Here is a 15,003-nt window from a genome sequence, read left to right as displayed (position 1 = left end):
CTCATGCTATTTATTTTTAAAAATAAGATACTCTTAAAAAGATGGAAAAATAGTTACACTTAAGTATTGTTGGTAATTGAATAAATCAGTACAATCTTTGTAGATAACCTTTGATCAGAAAACTGCATTTTAAGGAATTTATCCTGAGGAAATAATTTGAGAGTTGCATACAAATATACCCTCAAGAGCACACAACACATTTTACAATAGTGAAATCTTGGAAATAACTTTAAGATCTATTTATAGTCTTTGACATTTATCAACTACATATTTTCTGTAACACGTATTGGATATGTATATGCTTTCGAATATGCATATAGATATTTTTGCAAAGATATTCATCAGAATGATAACAGTATATCTCTGGAAGTTGATATTTTGTGAGGGATCTTTATTTCATCTTTATATGCTCTTGAATTCTTTAATTAGTGTTTGATGAGAGTATATTATTTTATAAAAAGTGATTGCAAATGGGAAAAATAAGCAAACAGACTACATAGAATATTTTTTTTGCTTTATTTATGTAAAGAATGGCACCATTGTGTAGCATATTATTTATATTAGTAACTAGGCCTGAAATGACAATTTCCCTTTCTCTTTCTCCCTAGGTCTCATGACCCGTCTCCGCTACCCAGTTGGGCTGATGGGCAATTGTTTGCCAGCCACGGCCGGTTTCAGCTATGGTAAAGTACATACCCATGCAGTAAAATGTCAAATCCAGGAAAGAATTTCCCCAAGTTCCCTCGATGTTCTTTAAATTCTCAGCTCTCTGCTCTCTGAGATGTCTATTGAGATATATTCCTTCTCAATGTTTAACTTCCACTTCTGAGATGTTTAAATATATGCCTCTCATAAGGGCAATTTAAACTTTGGGGGAACGTGTTTTAGTTTTATACCAAATTTTATTAAACATTATTAAGAGCCCTTTTGATATATTACAGTTGTTTTCATTTGGATGTTTGGGCTGTTGCTCTCTGGGTACGTGGTGGCTGGGAAATGACTGCTCCCCAAAAGGGCCTGTTAAAGTGAGCTGCTGAAAGTGTCCTCTTCCCCTCTTTTCAAACAGTCCCAGGACAAAAGCTGCTATGAACTATTTTCTAGCAAATGTGTTATTTGCAAATCTGTGAGACCATGTAAGAGCCAAAGAATTCTCTTTTCTAATTTGGTGACACTTTATTCCCTTATTTTCTCTTATTAGTGGGGCTCACAGTGTGCTGGGGAAAAATGATACTGTGTAACATGTAACCAGGACTCAGGACCTCTGTGCTAATGGAATCAGAAGGGCGATTTCAGGGTGTTATGGGTACCTACATTATTTCTTTGTCCCATAAACATTACATGTAATAAAAGTTCCACCATTAGCAATTTGAGTTATGATGGTCCTATTTAGTTTTTTAAAACTAAACTTTTCAATTTTTAACATCCAGGACAGTCCACAGTTCAGTCTGTAACTTACGTGTAGTTGATGAACAGAAATTTTACAAAGTGTAATTACCAATATTTTCCTTTATGGTTATATTCTGTTGAATACATTTTGCCAGTACCAAGGTCATGACTATGTTCTCCCATGTTACTTTTAAGCCACACCTGCTATTGGGAAGGGGAATACTTTGCAAATCTGGTACGGAGGGCCATTAACCCTTACAATTCTTTTAAGTGCATTAATTTAACTTGCCAGCAGATGGTAGTGTTGCTATATAAAACGACATACAAAAGATTCGCTACTTCTTAGTTTTCAAGAGGGCTATTTAAAAAATATTTCTCGCCCACCCCACCCCAACCTGGCCTTTCTCTATGGGATGAGAACTATGTAGTAACATAGATTTCACTTCAAACATACACTTACACATATGTGTGGGTGAGAATCTTAACATAAGGCATATTTATTGGCTGAATTGATTGGGCTTTTTCCTAAAGAGAAGACTTATCCAAGGCAGAAAAGCCCATTAGGAGTTAGAGTGGACAATAGAAGGAACTGAAATGGTGGGAGGGAGAGCCCAAAGTTTATCTGTCTCAGAAATTTATTCACCAGGACACAAATACACTGAGGACAGAAATATTTTAGGTCCCAGGTCTAGGTTTGGTAGATTTATTGGAGAAAGGCACAGAATTGTGTTCTATCCTGGGTCTTTCTGAAAGGAGAAAGCATGTTTGGACATCTATAATTCTTCTCCAAGTAACTCTAATTTGTATTTTCAAACTTGAATTCTGGAATTCCATGTTTAAGCCACAATGAGAGTGTTAAAAATGATTGCAGGTCTTCTTCACTCGTGTACATTTTTTAACCTCTGTATAATAGATCTCAGTAATCTCTACGTCTTTTTTAGCTCTAAAATTTTAACAGGCTTTTCCCTACTTGTAACATGGTGTTTTTCACTTTTTCAGAAAAGTGGGAAATCGACCCGTCTGAGTTGGCGTTTATAAAGGAGATCGGCAGCGGGCAGTTCGGAGTGGTTCATTTAGGTGAATGGCGGGCCCACCTGCAGGTGGCCATCAAGGCCATCAGCGAAGGCTCCATGTCTGAGGAGGACTTCATTGAAGAGGCTAAAGTGATGACGTAAGTACAAGCAATACCCAGGTACATATCTTGCAACACTTCGGTATCATGGAAAGAACGTGGATTTTGGAGTCAGTCACACCTGGATTTGTCACAACCCTGCTGCCCGAGCTAGTCATGTGACCTGGGCAAATTTTTAACCTCCACGGGGCCTGGATGAGTTACTCCCCCTTTCCAAGCCTCGATTTCCTTACCTGTAAAATGGGAGTATCAATACCTACCTTACTGGAGCAATGTGTGTATTAAATGAGATAATCTAGGAAAATAACAAAAATGTGTGTTCTTTTCAGCTCAATAATAGGGCTTAAAGAAATGCAGTTTTTTTCCTTTTCCCAGAAGTAAAAAATGTTGACTCTGTCTAAAGAAATATAAGGATAAGGTATTTGCTTTCAGAGGACTGAAGAATCCTGAGCTTTAACGGAGTAGCCCTTTGTAGACCATTGGATGCTGCTCCTAACTGCTGTGATTTCTCAGGTCAGCATTTTCACTCAGTTGAACCTGTGGCTGTGTTTTTACATCCATAACCTGGCCTAGATCAGGACATGCCAATAATATAGCACAAATCAAATAAACTTTAAGTATTTGTTCAACATTTACTTAGAGGAGCAACGATGTGGTAAAGAAGAAAAACCCGGATTACCTAGGTTCTCTTTTATTACCTAAAGCAATTTATTTCTATTTTGAACTTGCAGACTTCAATTGAAAAACCAACCAACCAACAAGTATGACAAACAAAACAAAACAAAACAAAACAAAAACCGGAGATGATTAACTGGACCCATTCTCCTTTGAGGGCAGAACAATACTGTCTCAACCTATACCCTAAGGGTCTATCCACTTAAAATCATTTTTGGGAAAAAGTATGATAAACACAACTTTGCAGTGACATCGGCTTCCCAAAGATTCTTTTGCGCGCTTAGGTTGCCCTAACTGATGTTTGCTCTCCAATGCTAACTGCATCCGAACATGGTTTTCCTATATCTAAGAGAAAAAATTCCTGTGTGCTCGGTTAAATAGGCATAATAAGAGGAGATCCATTTGGAAACATGTGATTCAGGGAAAGTTGAAGTCATGTTGAAATTCCTATCAAACAAGAAAGAATAAGAGCTGTCTGATGTCATGGTGAGGGGATTCTTGAAAGGTTCAAGTCTTATTGGGCATTTGGGGTCAGGATTTCTGAGGATGACAGTTTGAGGGTGAAGTAAGATGCATGGAGTGTGGGGAACAGAAATAGCTCTTGGTTCTTTACAGAGGCAGAAATGAGGAGACTGAAGTCCTATTTTTAAGTTAGTTCAGATAGACATAATGTATTCTTGCATTTGCTCATAGACAATTTTTTCCTGATTTTTTAAAAAAGTGAGGTAGGAAAATTTCCCTTCTGATTTCTGTGTAATACAAATACATTCATCTTTTAAAAATTAAATAGCTGACACATATCAAACTCAATCTGGCAAATATATAAGCTTGGTAATATACATGTTACATTGTATATGTACATATATGGTAATATACATATTACCTCCTTCTTGTTAATATGTAAATGGCACCTCCACCAGGAAGTCTTCCCTGACTATCCTGTTTAATTGGCATACACACTCCCAAAAGCTTTTCATTATATCATTTTGTATTAGTTCCATCAAAGCCCTTGTCTCTCCTCCAAAGCTTCAGATATATTTGTTTTGTTTCTCCCCCACTAGAATGTAAGCGTCATAAAAATAGGACCTATTTTCTCTCTTTCTACAACCTGGTGAGTGCCTAAAATGATGACTAGCATGTAGTTGGTGTTCAAAAAATGTTGGTGGATTGTTAAATGAGTTAATGAATCATCACAATTCTATAAGGTAGGTTCTATTAAGATACCAATTTTATAGATGAGAAAAAGAAAATTTTGTAAACTTACCTAATTTGCCTATAATCTCACAACAAAAGCATTGGAAGTGTTTTTAATTGAAATAAGAACTATGAACTGGGCACAAAACCAATGATCTCAAATTAGCTAACATAATGATCAATGAACATATTTATTAGGCAACAATATGGGCTAGATCTTATAGTAGTTGCCGTAACTGTTAACCAGAATTGTTTGCATCCCATGTAGTTTTTCCAGTGCAGTAAAAGGACAACTTTAAATCTCTACTGTGCTCTTACTCGCTATATTTTAAGATGTAGCCTTCTTTGGGGGCCTGTATTCATGAGGTTTGCCAGAACATCTGCTAAAGATGATTTAGAAGAATGAAATTAGACCAGGCTTTTCCCTGCAAGACAAATTAAGCCTGTAAAAACCTATTAAATTAAAAAAAAAACCCTTTATATTTTTACCTTGGTTTATGCTTTTTATAATATATTCACATATATGATCTTATTTAATGTTCACTGGAAGGAAAAAGGACAGATTTTATTATCCCCATTTCACATATTTAAAAAAAACAACCCTGAGGCTTAGAAAGTTTAAAGAAGTTGCCCTGCATCAGTCCTCCAACAGGAACTAAAACTTGAATTCAGCTCTTTCGATTAGGAGAATTACATTTTCTTTAAATCATTACAACACTGCATTGCCTTTAAGGGATTCTTCATTTTAGTTGTCAAACTATGGGTTTGTGTCTCTGGGTGTAGCTTATTCATGCAATATATCATATGGAGATATATGAACTAATTATATTTATAATCATAAAATGTATGTATAGTAATTTTAATTTCTCTAAGACCTTTTTCACTTCTATCTCATTTCATCCTTTATTTCTACATCATCATGTTTTCATGCTAAACTCATTTAGGTCTTGAAAGAAAAGCTTTAACATTACAAGGTCATATTACACAGAGATAAATAAAGTAAAAACTGAGAACACCCCAATCTTTTTGCCCCATCCTTCCTAAGTGTTTCTCTCTGAGGGTAATTAATACAGGTAATAAAATAATTTAATTTAAATAATTTTTATTATTCAATTTTTTTTTTTTTATGCATCAACTACCCTTCCCTCCCTCTTGTCTGTCCAGAATTTGTTCTTTTTGTCTGAGCAGCTACAGTTAGGAAGCTTGAAACTCAGGGAACAAAAACTACAAGACCTGGGCCAGGAGTAACAGTGACAAGGAAGCAAAGAGCTTACAAAATGGAAATGAGAAAAAAGAGAATATGAGGCACGTAATATTCTGTATCTACAGAGACTTAGGCAGTTCCGCTTACACTCTAGACCACACTTTTTCAGCACATACAGTGGAAAGGAAACCACTGCTTGCTCTGTGGTTGGGTTCATTCTTATCGTATCTCGACGATGAAAATTATATAGAGATGGCAAATAATCACCAGGAGAGTCTAAACATTTTGAAATGCAAAAATGGCTCTATTCACCAGTATGTGTTTTTCTTCAACAGGAAATTATCTCATTCAAGGCTGGTTCAGCTTTATGGAGTGTGTATTCAGCGGAAGCCCATTTACATTGTGACGGAGTTCATGGAGAATGGCTGCCTGCTTAACTATCTCAGAGAGAGGAAAGGGGAGCTGAAGAAGGAAATGCTGCTGAGCATGTGCCAGGACATATGTGAAGGCATGGAGTATCTGGAGAGAAACTGCTTTATTCACAGGGATTTAGTAAGTGTGGTGCAATTTTGCTGATTATTTGATGTATTATATTCAGAAGGACATACAATTAAGGACTTTCGATACTTTGAATAATGAATAAATTGGCTTAAATTTTAAAACATTTTCTCCTCCATGTAATTTGATTGGAAGTGTAACTTTATTTTTAATTGCCCACTGATGCTGTAGCCAAGCAAGGTGTTACCCTAAATATGCCTGAAACTAATCAACCACCGCACTAAATAACTAACACTAATTTATGTTTCTTTCCTCTCTCCCTCTCTCTTTTCTTCTTTTTCTCCTCTCTTCCTTTCTTCCTGTTTTCCTTCCTTCCTTCCAATAATCAAATACAATATGTATTGAGTGCCTAGTAAATGCCCAGCGCTCTGCCAGGCACTGGAGATACGATAGATAAGAACAAGCTCCAGTGGCCTCACTGGGGAGAAACTGACCCGTGTGGAACTGGTTCGGTTCCAACAGGAGTGTATCAGCCTTACTGGCATGAATGAGGAGGACTGCAAATGCTAAATCATTCTGTTCTGTCATGTTCAGAGCAGTTCTACCAAAGGGGGGAAAAAAGGAGGCAAGCCTTGTCTTGCTTCACATGCTTATAGCTCTGCTTTTCTGCTTTGCTTCCTCCCCTTGAAAAACATTTTCCATCTATTCCGCATTTATTCGTGATAGTCATACTATTCCTTCTATGCTCTTTCATGTCCCATTTCTGAGTCCAACGAGAATCCTATGAGAAATCCCTGATACTGTCACCAGAGGTAAGCCTGTGTACTCCATCACCCATGACCAGAATGGCCATATTATTCACCATTCAGGCACAAATATTTTGGAGAGAGAAAGGAGGCATAATTCCATTGGCCCAGAGCACCAGTGCCTGCCCTACACATGACTTAGAACTCTCCTGGCATTTATTTTTTCTACTTCCTAATTATTTATATTGTTTACACAAATGCTAGACTCTAAACTCCTGGCGATCAAGGTCTAGGAGCTTTTCAAACACCACAATATCCAGATCATACCCCAGAACAATTAACCAGAATCTCTGGAAGTGGAATCCAGCCATCGATAGTTTTTGAAAAATTTACTGGCGAGTCCACTGTGCAGTCAAGATTGAGAACTGCCGCCTTAGAGCTAGACTCCCTGGGTTGAAATCCTGCCTCTGTTTCTTACTAGCTAAGAAAGCTAGTTAACTAGAAAAGTGACATTCATTATAGCGCCTCCCTCATATGGGCTTGTTTGGGAGAACTACATTAATTAATACGTATAGGCACTTCAAACAGTGCTGGCACATAGGAAAGCTCAGCAATGCTAACCATGGCTATTGTATAGCTAGACCATTCTTTTGCATCCCTCACAGCACATTCCCCAGTGTCTCGCATGTAGTAGCTACTGAGCAGATTTTTGAAGGATAGATACAACATCAGTTCTACCTCACTCACTGTCCTTGTCTCTGCAGGGCGGCCTCTCCTGATAAGGATTAGAATTCAAAACTCAGGTGACAGTTTTGATTTGTTCCAGGTGACTTCTTGCTGACTCTCCTGCCCTTGGTTTCTTCTTTCATTGTTTTCCTTCATGTTCTATTTTATCCACTTACGTACCATTTGAAATATGTAAGCTAACAAGGAGCCTTTCTCTGAAAAGGGCTTGCTTGTGGTCTGGCTTTGAGATCATTGCTAACCCTTGATAGCATATTTCCAGCTGGCTCCTTCTGACTTACCATTTTGAGATTCTTGCTTTTTTGTTTGTTTGTTTGTTTGTTTGGACTAACTACCCTACAAATTTGCTGAAAAGAAATTCTATCAAACCATTGACCTATATAAGACTAACCAAAATAATAATTTTCTTGATTAGGTTGACTGAAAATGGATTGTTTGGCATCAAATAGATTGTCTCTCCATTATATAGTATTATATTTAGTTCACTGTGGTAATTTTGAGAAATGTAACAGTATCATTGTAAGTAGTTATATTCAATGAGATATGTTTTAAAATATAATTTCTTACTTTTTTTGGGCAGTTATAAGTCCCAAAGATATGTAATGACTATCACTTATTTGTCATGTATATTGGACCTACTTTTTATTTAAAATAAATTTAAAAATACACAGTATTTTTATGTCAAGATTCATAGTTTATCATCTCTTAAGTCCTTATTAAGATTGAATTAATATTTATTGAGGCTACTTTCTGAAAGATTAAAAATCTTAAAAAAGATTTTTTACAATCTTTTGTAAAAAGAGTATTACAATTTCATTATACTTTTTTCTTTCTTTGAAGAATCATTAAAATCCACCATGTGAGGGCAGGTATATTGAATTGTGTATCACTGACCGATGTCACCATAAAATAACCTAGCTGCCCACACAGAGAGGAAGTGTGGGGGTCCCAAATAAATGAAGAAAAAAATAGAGGGGAAACTCTTGAAATGAAACTTTATTCAAACTTGGGTCCTTTTCTTCTTTCTATAGGCGGCAAGGAATTGTTTGGTCAGTTCTACAAGTGTAGTAAAAATTTCGGACTTTGGAATGACGAGGTACTTGATATATATTTTTTATTGTTGTGTACTTATAAAGAGAATCTTGCATTTGTCTACTGACAAACTGAAAGATGATATTGGCTTTGCTCCGCCCCCCCCGCACCCCGTTCATGTGGTTGTATGGCCTGCTGACCCACTTTGAATTTTAGAACACGCACCAATTTTAGCTGTGAGGTAAACAGATGCTGTGGGCACTTCTGATCTTCTTTCCCATTGTCATGAATGACACTGTGACATGTCTTAAAATTAAAAGTAATTTCTCAGTCCACTCATGATATGTGTAAGATTCAGAGAAAAGCTTTTCTGAGATATATGTATCTAACCATACGTTTTATAACTCCTTGCAGTTTATACTTTGAGCCCCTTTCCTTCAGGTTGCTAGAAATTTACACCCAGTTAATTCAGGGTTTCTCCTTGACTTTCTTTAGGGCCCAAACCCCAGTTCTGCATGTTTCTTGCATAATACCGGTAGAGAGACAGCCGGCCTGGTCCTTGTTACTGTCTCTGGTCCATGGACACTGGCTTCCTTGCAGTCGCCTTCCTCTCAGTTTGCACTTGGCTGGCCATCCACACAGGCAGCCGCTGACTCCCCCTAAGTTTCTGTCTGCAAGATTTCTTTGTATCTTGCATTCTCTGTGATAGGACCGCTCTACTGTAGGCTCCCTTTCCTTAGGTACATCCACAGCTTTTTGTTCTTTACTATCTCTCTGCCTTTCCTGGGCCTCTACCTGGGAAAGAAGGTACAGGCTCTGGTTTGCTCCTGAGTCCCACTAACCCATTGCGGGGAAGTGGGGACTTCTTTCTCCGCTCTGCGACCCGGGCAGCTCACGTAGAGTCAGGACCCCACCTCAGCCACCCACTGATGGCTTCTCTTTCCCTTCTATGGCCCTACTTCCCAGCTCAAGGGACATTTTTCTAGAGGGACAGGTAGGGGAGGTGGTGGTGGTGGGGAAGTCTCACTCTTATTCAGGAGCCATTCTCCCAATTATTTTGTTAATTATTCCATCCTTCTCTGGATAGCCTAGACTTTTGAAACTCAAAAGCTATGAAGAATGGCTCTTTTCCCTTTTGTTTTCTTGTTTCATTCTTTCCCCTTTGTAGGATGACCTCTGGCTCAGTAAAGGGCTTAGAGATGAGGTGAGGTAGAATGTGTAGGGGAAAAAAGCGACATGTGGGGAAGCATTAATAAATAAACTGAAAAGTACTATACTGTACTATACTGCATAGCCAAGGGGCTACATAGCACAAGTTAGCTGTCATCTCTTCTCTCAGATGCTCATACTTGGATATTTCTGCAAACAATTCTCAAAAAAGAGAGAGGGTTTAATTTTTTGATTTTTTAAAAGGGAGATGGTAACTGCTGCTGATTTCTTTCCATCACAGGGCATAAATTCTACTCATCTAGAAAATCAACTCAGGCGACAGTTTCACACCACAGACACTTGCAAGGAAAATTGATGGTGTCATTGAATTTTGAGTGTGTGCATTATTTTGAGTGGTCACTTTAATGCATTAGAAATTTTTCACATCAAATGAATTATGTTCAAATCCTTTTATTTCTTTTATTAAATCCTTCTTTGCCCCATAAAAATATACAGAAAGAAAATAAGGCATTCAGCTTTGAATTTCACCTTTTCTATTACATATTTATTTTTTATTTCTTTTTCATAACCTTGGTTGTTAGGCCATTGAGCATGCTTCTTTGCAGATTTTATTGTAATTAGCATAATCAGTAGTGTATATGTTGGACTAAAGAATTGCTATGGGTTTCCAAGACCCAAATAAAATAAACATGGTTGAGGCGTGGTTTGGGCAGGAAACACTATAAGGGCTACTTTCCCACTTTGGAAACAGAAAAAGAAGGTATATAGAGCCTTTCTGGGCTAAAACACTTTGTCTTCTAGAGCTGAGTTAACTGAATGGATTTATAAGCCAAACTGGGAGGTAACACAAAACCCAATGTGCTTTGAAATTTGATGACCGTAGGTACGTTTTAGATGATGAATACATCAGTTCTTCTGGAGCCAAGTTCCCAGTCAAGTGGTCCCCTCCTGAAGTTTTCCATTTCAACAAGTACAGCAGCAAATCAGATGTCTGGTCATTTGGTGAGTGAATCTGATGTTTTTTAACTGCAGGTTGAGTTCATAAAATAGGCCAGTCTCTTTAAACTTCGATTTCTTAATATGAAGTTGCATTTTTTCAAAGTATTCTTTTAAAAAAATGTTTTTATTGTATTTTTTTCCATTACTGTGCTTTCTGTCTTAAATACTCTAAACACATCCAGTCTGTCTTTGACAACTGGTATCCTTCACATTCTTACATAAGTATACCTTTTGGATCTTTTCTTTCCCCTTGAGCACTTGCTATTAAACCATTAGAGGGCATAAATTCTGCTCACCTAGAAAACCAACTCAGCCAACATTTCCACACCACAGAGACTTGCAAGGAAAATTGATCTTATGATTTTGTCATTGTCATTGACTTCTGAGTGTGCATAATTAATAAATTCATTGCCTAACTACTAAGCGACATCACCTAATTTGCTTCATTACCTTCAAATTTTGTGGAATTTAGACATAGGCCTCCTTGGGAGCCGTTGATTGATGTTTACATTGGGTAATGTTCTTCACTGAGAAAGAGACACTGTAGACCAGTGCCCTGTGGAGTTTGTTCTTTAAATGATTTTTAAAAAGTAGCAACAAATATGTGATAATCTATCTACTCTCTTTCACTCAGACTTTCCTGGATGGCTTCTTGGGTTTGGAGGAACAGCTGTTTCCTCAGAAGGGTGTGGATTTTACTGGCACAGTAAGGTTCAGCTGGTATTGTTGATCTCATTAGCTCTCCACTGACTTGCGGTAGTCTTGGCAAGTGACCTTTTATGCTCTATTGGAGAGCAGTTAAGTTGTAACACCAATGGATAGCAATCCAAGGGCCTCATCAAGTGGTTTCAGAACAACTAGAACTCCTTGAGTTTTATCTGACCACTTATCTCTTTTCACGTCAACCCCACCTTGGACGGTGAGGCTCTTGAGCACACGGACTGGTCTTGTTCTTAAGGATCCTCAGACTCTAGCATAGGCCTGGTCTCTAATCAATACCTACCACAAATGTGTAGAATAAGTGAATAAAAATGAACTCAAATTGGGAGACTTGAAGAAGTTTCATGAATTAATCAGTTAATCCGTCAGTGATAACTGAACATCACTTTATGGACAGAGCCCTTGCTAGGTGTTGCATTGCTCAACCCAGCAGTTACCCTCCATCGGGGGAGGGGAAGGCCTGCCATCCGCTGGCTGGCAAACTCTTGGCTTTAGCAGGCAGCAGAGGCGCAGGCAATTGTGCCATTTTATGTGGAATGGCAAAAAGGGTTTTTAATTTCAGGGCATGGGGACATGAGGATATTTAGAAATGAAAACGCTGGCAGCATTTTCTTCAATAGGGAGGCAGACAAGGACAATGGAAAAGGAAAGGCATTGTTTTCACTTGGAATATTTTCAGATTACAGGCCTGTTTGAAAACTAAGATGCACACAATGCACTTCCTAGATGGAACTGCTCTCATTCTCGGGGATTATAGCTCAAAGGCTGGAAGAGGAAGATAATGCCATGGAGTATGGAACAGCCCTTTCAGTTTCAGTTGACCATTTCTCTCTCACCTTTGGTTTTTATGTGTTATATTTGCAGGAGTTTTGATGTGGGAAGTTTTTACAGAAGGAAGGATGCCTTTTGAAAATAAGTCAAACTTGCAAGTTGTGGAAGCCATTTCTAAAGGCTTCAGGCTGTACCGCCCCCGCCTGGCGCCAATGTCCATCTATGAAGTCATGTACAGCTGCTGGCATGAGGTGAGTGTCTCTTACTTCCCTGTGGAGGCTGGGAGTCCTGGCATCTGAGAGCCAGACTTCAAGGTCCATCCCGGCAGGGAAAGAGTCTGTTTCTCGGTAATGTCCCCTGAGAGCCGGAAGTGCTGTTTCTACCGGAAACTCCCACTACGAGGTCATTAATCCATTTTGCTTCTAAAAGTGGCCTTTCATCTGAGAAATTCAGGGTATTGTCCAAGTCACGTCTCCCTGAGATTGGCTCCTGCAGCAACTCCTGCTGTCAGTCAAGCCTCGGTGATTAGATGTTTTCCACCTTCTAGAACTGGTGGGTGGAAACTAAGGGTAGAACCAGGTTTGTTAAACTTCCACATTGAAAGGGAAGGATGATGTGTTTATTCGCTTCACTCTGATCTGTCTTGCTTTTCCAAGGCCGAAAGTAATGGGTTTCATCCCTCTTGTGACATTCAAGGCTCCTGACAGAGAGATTATACCAGAGCAGGAATGAAGACAGAAAGTGTGCCAGGAACTTCTCCTCAGGAAACTCTCTCTCGGGAGCCCAGTTTCTCTTTTTCTTGAAATACCAAGCTTAAAAACAAAGCCAGAGGGGTTCTGTCTCACTCCTGTCTTTCCTGGGCACTGATTCAGCACACCCTTCCTTTCTTATCAGACTCTCCTGGGATTTTGACAGCTCCTCGCTCTTTCCAGCTGACAGTTTCAGTCCAGAAAAACCACAGCAGAGTGAAAAGTTTCCTCCTGGCTGAAAAAGAAACCACTCCATTCCCAATCCACACACACTGGAAAATTCAGTATTTCAAGAGTGATGTGGTTGTTCACATTCTAGAGAAGTATTAATTAATATAAAGATGCCTGGTGTGTGAAATTATTTTACATATGACTAACTGCTTTGCAAGGAATCCTGAAAGCTGTTAGTAGCAAAGAGTTGTCCTAAGAGCATCTCTGCATTAACATTATAAATAGCTCAGGAATATATATTGTATACAAAGCAATAGACGCATACATGTACATTGCAATAAAATGCTTATTGAGGTTCTTTATTTTGTGGAGAGGAGACAGAGAAGGGGAAGGGAGGACCAACTAAATGACATCAGTCTCAAATTAAAGTCAGAACATGGATTAAAATAGTGTTTTGGTTATGTTGATTTACTTGTTGGCAAAAGTTGATTTTGCCTACAAATTTTTAATGTAATCTAAAAGCCCCACATAACTATAATGGCATTGATACACACATTTCATAGTGTCTAGTAACTGTAGAACTTCAGCCCCTGCAAAAAGCTCCTGGAGTCTCAGGGAGGATTCTCATCTGTGCTCACATATTCTTTTGTTCTTTTATTATTATTATTATTATTACTCATAAGCCACAAAGAATGGTGTCTCCCTACCAACCCTGCCGCCTATGACCTTTGTGGGAAGGTGGCTGCATGAGTAGCCCTATTTGCCGTGGATTTCAAAGAGGCCAGCAGGGTCATCTCCTCTTCCTCATGGAGTCAAAGCTAAACCACATCGCTCTGTGAAATAGGAAACTGCTCCAACTGTTGGCACAGGCCGGGGACTTTGTTGACTGAGCCTTAAGGCAGAACGACGTGTGCTCTAGGAGCTGAAAAGTCTCTCATGAAAACATGGCTTTTTATTTTTTTAACTGACATCCTTTTTTTCTATAGGGGATCAGATGTAGTGAATAACTGGGACTGAGCTCGGGAGCCTGGTGCTCTCGATGCTCCCTCTTTCCCAGCTCTTCCTTGACCTCACACCTACCAAGTCGTCCAAAGAGGCCTGGGGCCGTGCTGTCCAAGAGCTGTGGTAGTGGAAACGGGCTATGTCCCTGCTGTCCAATACGGCAGCTGCGCCTGGCTCTGAAGATTTGAAAAGTAGCTGGTGTGTCCAAAAACTGAATTTCCAAATGTATTTCATTTTAATGAGTTGAAATTTAAATGGCCATGCATGGCTAGTGTTTGCAGCTCTAGCCATTTCTATCTCTGCAACGCTCTCTCCTCTTACATTTTCACACTCATACCTTGCTCCACTGCCAGTCGTGCCCTGTGTGTCTGCCGAGTTGTCTTTCTCTTCCATTTGTGGAGAACCGGCCTGGGTCCCTGCCAGCAAGTTCCGCAGCTGGTATCTGAGTGAGCCTTCAGCTGAGCTGACCACCTCTGCTTCCCTTTTCCAGAAACCTAAAGGCCGCCCTACGTTTGCTGAGCTGCTGCGGGTCCTCACGGAGATTGCAGAAACCTGGTGACTTGAGTACAGTGCCAACCCAGAGGATCATGTTGCAAAATTGTCCCGAAAGGAACTCCTGCATGGGGTCACTGATGGAGACTCTCTTCCTTCAGGGTGGCTGACTCTTGGAAACTTCACCAACATCACGGGCTTTCCAAACTTAAGCATGTGTTTGAGAGGCAGTTCTAATGTCTTATTTTTCTGTAACATATTCATGGCCTGTATGTGAAGATGGAAAAACAATGCTCAATGACATTTGTAAGAACAGCC

At 39.1% G+C, this 15,003-nt stretch overlaps 1 protein-coding gene across 1 annotated transcript in view; it reads left to right on the top strand.

The window, feature by feature from the left end:
* TXK (TXK tyrosine kinase) overlaps window positions 1-14,752 on the top strand; it is a 38,693-nt gene extending 23,941 nt beyond the window's left edge. Inside the window, exons 8-14 of the mRNA XM_054582265.1 lie at window positions 609-683; window positions 2,386-2,557; window positions 5,927-6,143; window positions 8,611-8,675; window positions 10,665-10,783; window positions 12,365-12,522; window positions 14,684-14,752. Of these exons, the coding sequence (XP_054438240.1) occupies window positions 609-683; window positions 2,386-2,557; window positions 5,927-6,143; window positions 8,611-8,675; window positions 10,665-10,783; window positions 12,365-12,522; window positions 14,684-14,752 (875 nt within the window). The remainder of the gene's footprint in view (window positions 1-608; window positions 684-2,385; window positions 2,558-5,926; window positions 6,144-8,610; window positions 8,676-10,664; window positions 10,784-12,364; window positions 12,523-14,683) is intronic.
* The last annotated feature ends 251 nt before the right edge of the window (window positions 14,753-15,003 follow it).

The sequence above is a fragment of the Pteronotus mesoamericanus genome, unplaced genomic scaffold (genome assembly GCF_021234165.1).
Source record: "Pteronotus mesoamericanus isolate MK-2021 breed Mesoamerican mustached bat unplaced genomic scaffold, CSHL_Meso_final contig_68, whole genome shotgun sequence".
In the NCBI taxonomy this organism is placed as follows: domain Eukaryota; kingdom Metazoa; phylum Chordata; class Mammalia; order Chiroptera; family Mormoopidae; genus Pteronotus; species Pteronotus mesoamericanus.
This window is presented reverse-complemented; position numbering and strand designations above follow the sequence as displayed.